Source organism: Dendrobates tinctorius, unplaced genomic scaffold, assembly GCF_039654945.1.
Source record: "Dendrobates tinctorius isolate UK_male_01 unplaced genomic scaffold, ASM3965494v1 ptg000126l, whole genome shotgun sequence".
In the NCBI taxonomy this organism is placed as follows: domain Eukaryota; kingdom Metazoa; phylum Chordata; class Amphibia; order Anura; family Dendrobatidae; genus Dendrobates; species Dendrobates tinctorius.
Window position 1 is genome coordinate 762,669 of NW_027361794.1, and position 12,376 is coordinate 775,044.

General features: G+C 45.1%; 2 protein-coding genes across 3 annotated transcripts in view; both read right to left on the reverse strand.

Annotated features, from left to right (window-relative positions):
• Window positions 1-12,376, reverse strand: part of LOC141047030 (uncharacterized) — a 406,067-nt gene that overhangs the window by 264,750 nt on the left and 128,941 nt on the right. The window lies entirely within an intron of this gene.
• Window positions 671-12,376, reverse strand: part of LOC141047031 (uncharacterized) — a 53,819-nt gene continuing 42,113 nt past the window's right edge. For both annotated transcript variants that reach the window (XM_073541953.1, XM_073541951.1), the window contains one exon: window positions 671-2,779. In XM_073541953.1, coding sequence (XP_073398054.1) covers window positions 1,260-2,779 — 1,520 coding nt within the window. In that variant the 3' untranslated portion in view covers window positions 671-1,259. The remainder of the gene's footprint in view (window positions 2,780-12,376) is intronic.

Below are 12,376 nucleotides of genomic sequence, written 5' to 3' on the forward strand. Positions count from 1 at the left end.
TCCAGATATTATTGTAATTTTCTAGGTCATCAACCATATTAGACTGTTTATTTACTGGCTGTGAAGATCCAGTGTTTGTTTATAAGCATTTTGAAGGTCCAAAACTTGTACGACATCATCCTCTAATCTCTGTACTTTGTCAGAAAGCTGTGACAGGCAAGAAGTGAGGGAACATATTTCAGTTTTGCATGTGGTCTCCAGCCTTTGTATATATTTCTCCATGTCTTGTTTAGTAGGGATAGACGCAATATGATATACAAATCAATTATGGCGTTCCCCATATCAGAATCCCCGTAGCTTGGGAGGAGGGGAGGTAAATTCCCCTGTGCGTAAACATTGCTCAGTATATGGGCTTCAGTGAGAACACAAGGAGATTTGGGGAGCTGTTTTCTTGTGAGACCGACATAAAGAAAGGAGAAATTGCAGGACTTACAGGCCTGAGCTGTCTTGGATTATGAGGGTTAAGAGTGCTACTTTTTGCAAGCTGAGGCAGAAATGGCACCGGAGTGGAAAGATGAGCCCTTCGATAAGAAATGCGGGAACGCAAATCGCAACACCGATGGATCAGCACCGGCAAGGAAGGAGAGTATGAGTGTTTTTATTTTAAAGACAACAAACATGAGAAGTGAGAAGGTACAATTTTCGGTTAAAACAACACTCTGAACCCGTGTGACGTCTCTGAAGTTTATTAAGAGTTAATTTCCATGTAAAACATTTCCGGTAGATAAGCCCCAGATGTAACACGAAAGATAAGAAAAACAAGTTAGTACTTATACTCACCTGGGGGGGCGGTCCAGTCCGATGGGTGTCGCAGGTCTGGCACCTCCCATCTTCATGCAATTACATCCTCTTCATCGCATCCTCTTCCTTGATTCTGTCACGGCTCCTGCGCAGGGGTACTAATTTGCCCTGTTGAGGGCAGAGTAAAGTGCTGCAGTGCGCAGGCCTCTCTGACCTTTCCCGGCGCCTGCATACTGCAGTACTTTGCGTTGCCCTCAACAAGGCAGAGAAGTACGCCTGCTAAGGAGCCGTGATAGAAGCAAGGAAGAGGACGTCATTGAATGAAGATGGGAGGCGTCGGCCCTGGACCTGCAACACCCATCGGAACCGGACCGCCCCTTGGTGAGTATAATCTAACTTGTTTTTCTTATTTTCAGGTTACATCGGGGGTTTATCTATAGCATTATAGAATGCTGTAGATAAGCCCCTAATGGCAGTGGCCGCAACTTATATGTCAAAAACGAGGTGACATATTCCCTTTAAGCACATGAAAAAAGCTTCTCCCCCATGTGACTGCTCTGATGGTGAAGAAGAGATGATTTATTCTCAAAACATTTCCCACATTCAGAACAGGAAAATGGCTTCTCCTCTGTGTGAGTTCTCTGATGTGTGATAAGATTTGATTTCTGCTTAAAACATTTTCCACATTCTGAACATGAAAATGGCTTCTCACTTGTGTGATTTCTCTGGTGTGTGATAAGACTTGACTTCTGGATAAAACATTTTCCACATTCTGAACATGAAAATGGCTTCTCCCCTGTGTGAGTTTTCAGATGTGTGATAAGACTTGATTTCTGGTTAAAACAGTTTCCACATTCTGAACATGAAAATGGCTTCTCACTTGTGTGATTTCTCTGGTGTGTGATAAGACTTGATTTCTGGTTAAAGCATTTGCCACATTCTGAACAGGAAAATGGCTTCTCCTCTGTGTGAGTTCTCTGATGTGTGATGAGATTTGATTTCTGGTTAAAAAATTTTCCACATTCTGAACATGAAAATGGCTTCTCACTTGTGTGATTTCTCTGGTGTGTGATAAGACTTGACTTCTGGATAAAACATTTTCCACATTCTGAACATGAAAATGGCTTCTCCCCTGTGTGAGTTTTCAGATGTGTGATAAGACTTGATTTCTGGTTAAAACAGTTTCCACATTCTGAACAGGAAAAAGGCTTCTCTCCTATGTGGGTTCTCAGATGTGTGATAAGATTTGATTTCCGGTTAAAACTTTTCCCACATTCTGAACATGAAAAAGGCTTCTCCCCTGTGTGAGATCTCTGATGTACAATAAGATTTGATTTCTGGTTAAAACATTTCCTACATTCTGAACATGAAAATGGCTTCTCACTTGTGTGAGTTCTCTGATGTGTGATAAGATTTGATTTCTGGTTAAAACATTTTCCACATTCTGAACATGAAAATGGCTTCTCTCCCATGTGAGTTCGCTGATGTTTGATCAGATTTGCTTTCACTGTAAAACATTTTCCACATTCTGAACATGAAAAAGGTTTCTCCCCTGTGTGAGTTCTCTGGTGCCTAACAAAATCTGATTTCTGGTTAAAACATTTCCCACATTCTGAACATAAAAATGGCTTCGCCCCTGTGTGGGTTCTCTGGTGTGTAACAAGATGTGATTTATGGCTAAAACATTTCCCACACTTGGAACAAGAAAATCTATTCTCCTCTGTGTGAATTTTTTGATATTTAAGAAAAGACTTTTCGAGGGGAAAACGATTTACATATTCTGAACGTGAAAATGGATTCTTTGCTTTATCAATTTGTTTTTTAATGCTTATTTTGTGACTTTGATTTTCCTCAGGGGTCGGTAATGAATCAGAAGGCAGGACCTGCAAAGGATCAGATGATCGACGTTTGCTGTGAATGGATGATGGTATATCTGGAGTAATGGCATTCACTTCCATTGTCTCCTGTGTACTCTCAAGATCATCTGATTTAAAAATTGAAGATGTCAGCTGTCCCTCTGATCTCCGGGTACAGACATCTGCCAAGAATAAAGCCAATTATTATTTTTGAATAAAATCCTTGAAATTGATACTTAACATTTCTACTTAAACTATGTTAAAAAACTTTAATTATAAACCAAGACAATGACATTTCACAGTCTGATAGAAAACGTCATAGCATGAACCAGTAGAGCGTGGTGTTCAACTGTTTGTTCATTCTGCCTCCCAAATGTAGGTGAAAATATTAACAATAAAAACTTCTACTCATCTCACAAAGAACAAGCCCCACTCCAGTACATCATCTGCCAGAGGAAAAAACAAGGTTTCCACATTATTAGTGGCTCAAAGGCTCTTGAAAAGCAGCATGATTTCCATAAACCAATTCAGCAATTCAACAATATCTGCTCTCCCAAAGTCAAATCTTTCCCTAACTTCGGAGGCTTGCAGTATGCCCAAACCACATTCAGCATCCATGTATTTGGAATTACAACATTGAGAAGAACCCACTTAACGTATGGTGTGTGTCTCCTGAAGCACAATCTGAACATTATGTGATGGGTAATAAAATGGCAAATGTGCAATTTTCACTCTCCAACATCCACTCAGTGCTAGTTTCCAGAAAGTGGCTGTGAAATCAAAATAGCCACTACTCCTATAGATTAATTCCCTGAGAGTTATAATTTCCAAACCTGTGCCACTTTATTGGGATTTCTACTGCTCTGGCTTTCTATTTTGTCATATTAGGACTTCTGAAAATGGTGTATCACATTTTTTCTGGGATCTGCTCCTGCAACGTCTTTTTCTGCCACCAGGCGCCACCTTATTCATTCTGCAGGTGGCGCTGGTGATGCAGGAGACATAAAAACCAGAAACTCTGGATGGCACAGGTTCTGTCCTTCCAAAAAGATTAGGGTGCCTGTAGTACCATCCAGTCTACCACTATGGGATTGTGTGGTTCCCAACTGAAATAATCGGCTTCCAGCTTCAGCCAATTGGAAAGCACCACGTACTACTAAAACTCGAAGCATATTGCCGGAAGCTGCCAGATACAGCCTTGTTCTCCTCTGGTTCAGTCCTCTATGCTCAGCTTCCGACTTGTGTATTTGTATCCTGCTGTGACCCCGGCCCGTTTACTGACTACTCTTGCATCCTCTGATTTTGCATTTTCTCTGCTCTCCTGTTTGTGACCCGGCTATCTAACCATTCTTCTTGCCATGTCGCACCACAGAACAGCAAATAAATTTAGAGCTCGGGCAATATTTTCCATTAAATGAGTTTCTTTAAAAAGTATTAGATATGCAAGGAGGACTTTTTATAATATTGCAGTGATGCAAGGTCTTAAAATTAAGATCTCAGGCATTTGGAAGAGGCAAAGGCAACCTAATTTTTAAAGACTACCACGAAGTTACAGGCTCACATAAGTGAGGCAGGCCAATTCCAGCACAAATCATACAATATGAAAAACTGTAAACAAATAGACATAGAAAAAAAAAGACATGTTACATCCTCAGCAACGTATGTATGAGGTGCAAGCTCCAACACTAAACAGGTCTTGCACTCATTTATGGTGGACCATTGGAGCTGCTATGAGCCCTGACTAGTGATGAGCGAACGTGCTCGCTACTACTCGGTACTCGCCCGAGTATCACTGTGATCGGTGTACTCGGCAAGCACCGAGTATTTCCGGGATTACTCGGTGGGAACTCGGGTCTCCACCCAGCATTTTTGGCAAACTTTAGAGACCCAATCATGGTGCAGGGATTGTTTGCCAAGACATGAAATGCCGCAGCCATCTTTGTCGTGGTCGTGCAGTGATTGGCTGGCTGCACAGCATCATCAGGGGTATAAGGGACCGGACGCCGTCCTGCTCGGTGCATTCAGCTCCGGAATGAGAGAGTGTAGGGAGAGCAACTACCTTGATAGGGTCAGAATTGAGCATTTCTTAGAGTGGGGTCTACCATCCTAAATACTCACATCCAGCTAAACCACCAGTCATTCTAAGGACTAATTCTGAACTATATACAGTGGGGCAAAAAAGTATTTAGTCAGTCAGCAATAGTGCAAGTTCCACCACTTAAAAAGATGAGAGGCGTCTGTAATTTACATCATAGGTAGACCTCAACTATGGGAGACAAACTGAGAAAAAAAAATCCAGAAAATCACATTGTCTGTTTTTTTTTTCATTTTATTTGCATATTATGGTGGAAAATAAGTATTTGGTCAGAAACAAGCAATCAAGATTTCTGGCTCTCACAGACCTGTAACTTCTTCTTTAAGAGTCTCCTCTTTCCTCCACTCATTACCTGTAGTAATGGCACCTGTTTAAACTTGTTATCAGTATAAAAAGACACCTGTGCACACCCTCAAACAGTCTGACTCCAAACTCCAGTATGGTGAAGACCAAAGAGCTGTCAAAGGACACCAGAAACAAAATTGTAGCCCTGCACCAGGCTGGGAAGACTGAATCTGCAATAGCCAACCAGCTTGGAGTGAAGAAATCAACTGTGGGAGCAATAATTAGAAAATGGAAGACATACAAGACCACTGATAATTTCCCTCGATCTGGTGCTCCACGCAAAATCCCACCCCGTGGGGTCAGAATGATCACAAGAACGGTGAGCAAAAATCCCAGAACCACGCGGGGGGGACCTAGTGAATGAACTGCAGAGAGCTGGGACCAATGTAACAAGGCCTACCATAAGTAACACACTACGCCACCATGGACTCAGATCCTGCAGTGCCAGACGTGTCCCACTGCTTAAGCCTGTACATGTCCGGGCCCGTCTGAAGTTTGCTAGAGAGCATTTGGATGATCCAGAGGAGTTTTGGGAGGATGTCCTATGGTCTGATGAAACCAAACTGGAACTGTTTGGTAGAAACACAACTTGTCGTGTTTGGAGGAAAAAGAATACTGAGTTGCATCCATCAAACACCATACCTACTGTAAAGCATGGTGGTGGAAACATCATGCTTTGGGGCTGTTTCTCTGCAAAGGGGCCAGGACGACTGATCCGGGTACATGAAAGAATGAATGGGGCCATGTATCGTGAGATTTTGAGTGCAAACCTCCTTCCATCAGCAAGGGCATTGATGATGAAACGTGGCTGGGCCTTTCAACATGACAATGATCCAAAGCACACCGCCAGGGCAACGAAGGAGTGGCTTCGTAAGAAGCATTTCAAGGTCCTGGAGTGGCCTAGCCAGTCTCCAGATCTCAACCCTATAGAAAACCTTTGGAGGGAGTTGAAAGTCCGTGTTGCCAAGCGAAAAACATCACTGCTCTAGAGGAGATCTGCATGGAGGAATGGGCCAACATACCAACAACAGTGTGTGGCAACCTTGTGAAGACTTACAGAAAACGTTTGACCTCTGTCATTGCCAACAAAGGATATATCACAAAGTATTGAGATGAAATTTTGTTTCTGACCAAATACTTATTTTCCACCATAATATGCAAATAAAATGAAAAAAAAAAACAGACAATGTGATTTTCTGGATTTTTTTTTCTCAGTTTGTCTCCCATAGTTGAGGTCTACCTATGATGTAAATTACAGACGCCTCTAATCTTTTTAAGTGGTGGAACTTGCACTATTGCTGACTGACTAAATACTTTTTTACCCCACTGTAGGTTCCAGTGTTAGGCAGGCAGGGGATTGTACATCACTGTATACACATCAGTGCAAGGCCTGCAGGCACTGTATGTGTGTATATAGAGCATTGCATATATCATATCTGTGCGTGCTGAAAGTTTGGCCAGTTTACGGCTTTCTTATCTTTTTTGCCTGGCTGTCAGTTTGGGTTAAATAAAGCAGTGTTAAGGCCAAAAAAAAACCCATACAGGCCACACTTTTTTTGTTGTGGTATCTCTGTGCTAGCTCATATCTGTGTGTGTTCAAAGTTTGGCAGTTTATGTTGGGTTCATTTTTTAGGCCTAGCTGTCACAGTCGTTATATTCAGATGTTTTTTATATCCACAAAATGAAAAAAAAATAATACGGTCTTATCTCAGGCTGAGGCATGGTGTATTTGAAGCAGCCCAGGGGCCATGGGTTACTCGGTACCGGGCCGGTGTCTTAAAGGAATGTGTCACGGTGGCAGTGACCCGGTCCGTGGCCCCAAGCGTTCTTGTAAAAAGTTAAGAGATTGAATAGGAATAAAGTTTGTGTGTAAATTTGTGACGCCACCTGTGGTATCTGGTCAGAGGTGACCAGCGCTGCAGTGGAGATCCTCTGGGACAGATGGTATGCTGCAGCAGAGGTGTAATAGCTCTCCACAGGCAGAGCTGTAGTCCCAAGGGAAATGAGAGGAATTTGGAGATGGCGATGTAGTGTGGAGTAAAGAATGTAGCAGTGCTGAGTTGGTGACGCAGAAAGAAGGCAGATGACACGGTTGCATGCAGTTCCAATACTTTACTCACAAGTCTGGTGCGCACAGGTGACCACTTTGGTGCCGTGTTCTTCAGGTGAGGGGTCCAGCCAACTTCCAGGTAAAATGAAGTACACCCTTCCAGCACTCCCTGTCAGTATGTACCTTCCCTGGCTGTCTCCACAATGCTGCTTTCTACTTTCCCTCCTTTCCAGCACCTCACAGTCAATGTCCCAGGCCAGCAGCTGTGAATCCTTTCAGACAATGGGTACAATCTGCTTCTTTGATCCTATATAGCCACCTTTCTGGTGAGAGTAACTGTGGTAATTTGCTGTGGCCCATAAAGTGACCACAACTGTCAGCTTGCTTGTTGAGTTCGATGTACACTCCACTAGACTAGGGGCTGAGACCCTTTTGCAACCTGGATTCTTCCTCCACCTGACGTCCGTCAGCGTGAAATGAGGCCCAAAGGGGAGCACGCTTCACCTGTGCCTCTGGAAGAACCACTTTCCTCTTCAGGGAGCTTTCTTGTCAAAACCAATCTGTCCAGCAGCTTCTACTGCCAGGAGCTGCTCCAGACACGTCCTGTCTCCTTCCCTCCCTCTGAGGGAACTCTCCTCACATCCTACAATTCTCCCTCTCTCTTCCTACGCTCCGCCCATCTCTCAACACCCTTCGTGTACCAAGCAGGGGCCATAAGGGTGTTCTGCTATTCTACGTGTGTGTGGGATGTGGGTGTGGAATGAGGTCGGGTGTCTCCATCTTACCTGGTCGTGGGATACCACACCTCTGGGAGAGGTGCAGTACCTCTGTGGCGACTGAACACTCAGGGGTGCCACGTATCTGTGGTGGAAAAACCTTTGCTTTGCAGGCATACCTATCACATCTAATTTTTCTCCCAAGAAATCCATTTGTATTGAGCTTTTAAAATATTTCAGTAGTCCATTTAAAATGGGCAAGGCAAGGGGCAAGGGATGGGGAAGTGGACGTGATGCTGATGATTCATGCAGAGGACGAGGCCGTGGTCAAGCTAAAAGTGGGCCAAAGCAAAGACCCACATCTTCGCGCTCGACCTTCCTGTCCCATTTTCTAGGGGACCGCACCACACTACTATTGAATCCAGAGCAGTGTAAAATGGTTGCTGGTTGGATAGCGGATATTGCTTCTAGTCAGTTAGCCACCACCACCACCACCATGTCTTCCACACAGTCAAGTCTGAGTAGCCGTGAGTGTGGACCGGATGTTACTCACCCTGATCGTCCTTCCTCCCACCATACCGAGTGCCCTGAGACAACTGATACCACACTCGGACACTCCGAAGAGCTGTTCAGTTATCCATTTGGAGATTCGTGCCTCTCGCCCGCTCCACTTGAAGCGGGGCAAGATGATATTCCATGTAGCGATCTACAAATCTTTGAGCAGCCACTGTCACCTGAGGTGGACGATGATGAGACACAATTGCCGGAAAGTCAGGAGGAGCAGAGTGCCGATGTGGAAGAGGAGGTGGTGGATAGCATGGTGACTGACTCAACCTGGCAGGAGGACATACAGAGTGAGGACAGCAGCACGCATGGGGAAGGAGGCATATCACCCGAACAGGCAGGAAGAAGTAGTGTGGTGGCGTGCACCCGTTCCCCGTAATACCAACAGAATGGAAGTTGCCATTCCTTCTGTTAGATCTTCCCAAGTCTGGTTATTTTTTAATGACTCTGCTGATAACCCCAAACAGGCCATTTGCAGCACCTGCCATGCCCGCATCAGCAGGGGTAGCAAAACTATCAGCCTGACCACCACCAGCATGATTAGACACATGGCAGCAAAGCACCCGACTTTGTGGGCCGAACCCCAGGCTCCAGGAACACTGTCTGCAGGAGACAACACTGCCTCTTCCACTGTTTCGCGTCCAAGCCAATCCCCAGTTCACCGTGCCTGTGAAGAAGCCTTGTAGTAACAAAACTAAGCACAATTTAAGAGTAGATTCTCATGATTTTAATGCAGCCAAAAAATAAAACGTTTCGGGCTCAAATGGCCGCCGTGTCGCTGCCTAACACGCTTAGACCACTTGTCTCCTGGTACTCTACAGGTTTAACCAGTTCATACCAATTTTTTCAAGCTCACAACCGAAAGATACTTTTTGGAAGTACACAAATTGTGCTATATATACAAACCTTTCACTTCTTCTCAGTTGGCAATTGCAGAATGCCATTTGAGGGCGAAATGTTTTATTTTTTCGCTGCATTAAAATCATGAGAATCTACTCTTAAGTTGAGTGTTTAGCTTTGTTACATGGTGTGGGAGCCTTCTAAAGCACCTATTTTAGTAGTGCACGTGTTTTTTCTCTATTGTGAAGAAGCCTCGGGTCCTGCACCTGTTGTAGCCCACAGTCAACCAGCACCATCATCAAGCCCGTCCACATCCTTATCCCAGTCCAGCCTTCAGTTGTCTATACCCCAGTTATTGGAACGCAAGCGGAAATACGCAGCCAATGTCGCACAGGACAAAGTACTTAATTTGCACATTTCTTGTCTACTTACGCTCAAAATGTTGCCTTTTAGGCTCATTGAGATGGAGGCTTTCCGCAACCTGATGGCGGCGGACGTCCCAAGGTACTCGGTCCCCAGTCGCCAATATGTCTCCCGTTGTTGTGTACCAGCATTACAAGAGCATGTGTCCCACAACATTACCCGTGCCCTCAACAATGCTGTTACTGGGAAAGTCCACCTAACCACGGACACAAGGACAACTGCCTGTGGGCAGGGATGATACATCTCACTGACGGCACACTGAGTTAACATAGTGGAAGCTGGGACCCAGTCAGACCTTGGGATGGAACACATCCTCCCCACGCCGAAGATTGCGGGCCCTACATCAATCAGGGTTGCCCCCATAGTCTACAGCTCCTGCACCTCCTCCTCCTCTTCTTCAGCCTCATTTCTGAAATGAACACATCAGTCAGAAACTAGAAGCACTGCAGCAATGCCTCAGCCAAGCGGCAAGAGGCTGTGCTGAAGTAAATCTGCATAGGTGACAAAGCACACAATGCAGAAGAGTTGTGGACAGCGTTGAAAGAGCAGTCAGATATTTGGCTGACACCGCTGAACCTACAGCCAAGCATGGTCGTGTGTGACAATGGCCGGAACCTGGTGGCTGCCCTGAGGCAAGGTGAGCTCACACACATACCTGGCCTGGCTCATGTGCTTAACCTCAACGTTTTCTCAAAAGCTACCCGGAGTTGCCATATCTGCTAGTGAAAATACGCCGTCTGTCTGCCTATTTTAGAAAGTCAGCTACAGCTTCAGCCGCAATGCTGGACTTCAGCAGCCTTTGCATCTTCTGGCTTACCGACTGGTGTGTGATGTCCCCATGCATTGGAACTCTACACTGCATATGTTGGAAAAGATTTGTGAGCAGAAGAGGGCAGTTGTTGACTACCAGCATCAACAAGGCCGTTGATATTCAGTTGCGACTCCACACATAAAACCTCAGGAGTGGACATGGATGTCAGACATATGTACCATCCTCCAGAACTCTGAGGACTGCAGCAAGATGGTGAGCGGCGATGACGCCATAATAAGAGTCACCATTCCTCTTCTCAGCATTCTGCAAACCTCTCTGCTCACAATTAAAGATGATGCATTGCAGGCAGGGCATGAGGACATGGAGCAAGGAACCATACAGGGTGATTACACTCAGCCCAGCCTCATGTCGTCGCAACGTGGATTGGTAGACAATGAGGAAGAGGAGGAGGAGGAACAGGAGCTACTTTCATGCGCTATAGACGGTACTACAAGCACAGCTGTCATACCGTCTGTTCACCGGGGATGGCCTGAGGACAGGGAGGAGGACAGCATGGTCATTCTTCCTGTTGATGAGGACACGGAAGTCTTGCCTGTTAGTAGTCTGGCACACATGGCTGACTTTATGTTGCGCTGCGTTTCACGTGACCCTCGCATTATAAACATTTTCGGGGACACTCCTTACTGGTTGGTGACACTTCTATACCCACGCTACAAGGAAACCTTTCAATCTCTTATTCCAGAGGCAGAGAGGTGCACAAAAATTTTGATGTACCACAGGGCCCTTGTAGCGGAAATACATAAAAAATTCCCATGTGAGAACGCTGGCAGCAGACGTCAGAGTTTGTTGTACAGCCAAGGAGTCCAAGCGAGAGAGACAGAAGTACAATCCAGCTCGGGCAGAGGAACAATGGCAAAGTTCTGGGACAATTTTCCTAGACCCTCCCATCATGCCGCCACAGAGGAAATGGGTGCTGTCACAAGAAGTGCAATGTTTGGGAAGATGGTGAGGGAATACCATGCAGATCGTACAAACGTCCTCCGGGATTCCTCTGTGCCTTTTAATTATTGGGTATCCAAGCTGGACACGTTGCATGAACTGGCTCTCTACGTCTTGGAGGTCCTGGCCTGCTCTGCTGCTAGAGTTCTGTCAGAGCGGGTTTTTATTGCCGCTGGTGGAATTATAACAGATAAGCGCATCCGCCTGTCAACTGACAATGCTGACAGGCTGACTCTTAGCAAAATGGACAAGGGCTGGATAGGGCAAGACTTCTGTACATCACTAAATGAAACCATCGAAACATAACCTCAAATTATTTTTTGGGTTGGTTGGGGAGGTGTATTCTCATGCACCTCTTCACAAATCACATATGGTTATCCGCTTCCTGATTGGGTCTGTTTGGTGTTATCGTCCTCCTTATCCTCATCCTCATCATCCACAACCAGTAGAACCCCCGGGTGAACGTATTCCATGATGCAAAAGACACTATATTTTTATTTATATCCTTGTCTCTGAGATGTTGCTAGGGACAAACATATCTCGTTGGACACATTCTGGCTTCATATCTATGAGCCTGTGTTCACCCCTCCCTTTTGTTATTTTCTTTCATAGGTGGATTCACATTTTTTATTTATTTGTTTGATTTCAGTATGATTGATCATTATGTCTCCTCATTCTCCACCACTAGATGACCAGGGTTAACGTGTTCTGTGCGCTACAGGCAGTCCAATTTTTGGCTAGGGTATCTATGATGCCCATAGTATATTTTGATAAAAGGTACCCCCCATGGGGACATATTTGTCAGCCCATGCACTGCGTGTATGGGCGTTACAAGTCTAGGAGACCCGCACCTTAACATTGGACCTAGTTGTTACTGAGACCTTCATCATTGTCTCCTCCTTGTCCGCCACTAGATGACCAGGGTTAACGTGTTTTGTGCTGCTACAGCCAGTCCAATTTTTGGCAAGGGTGTTT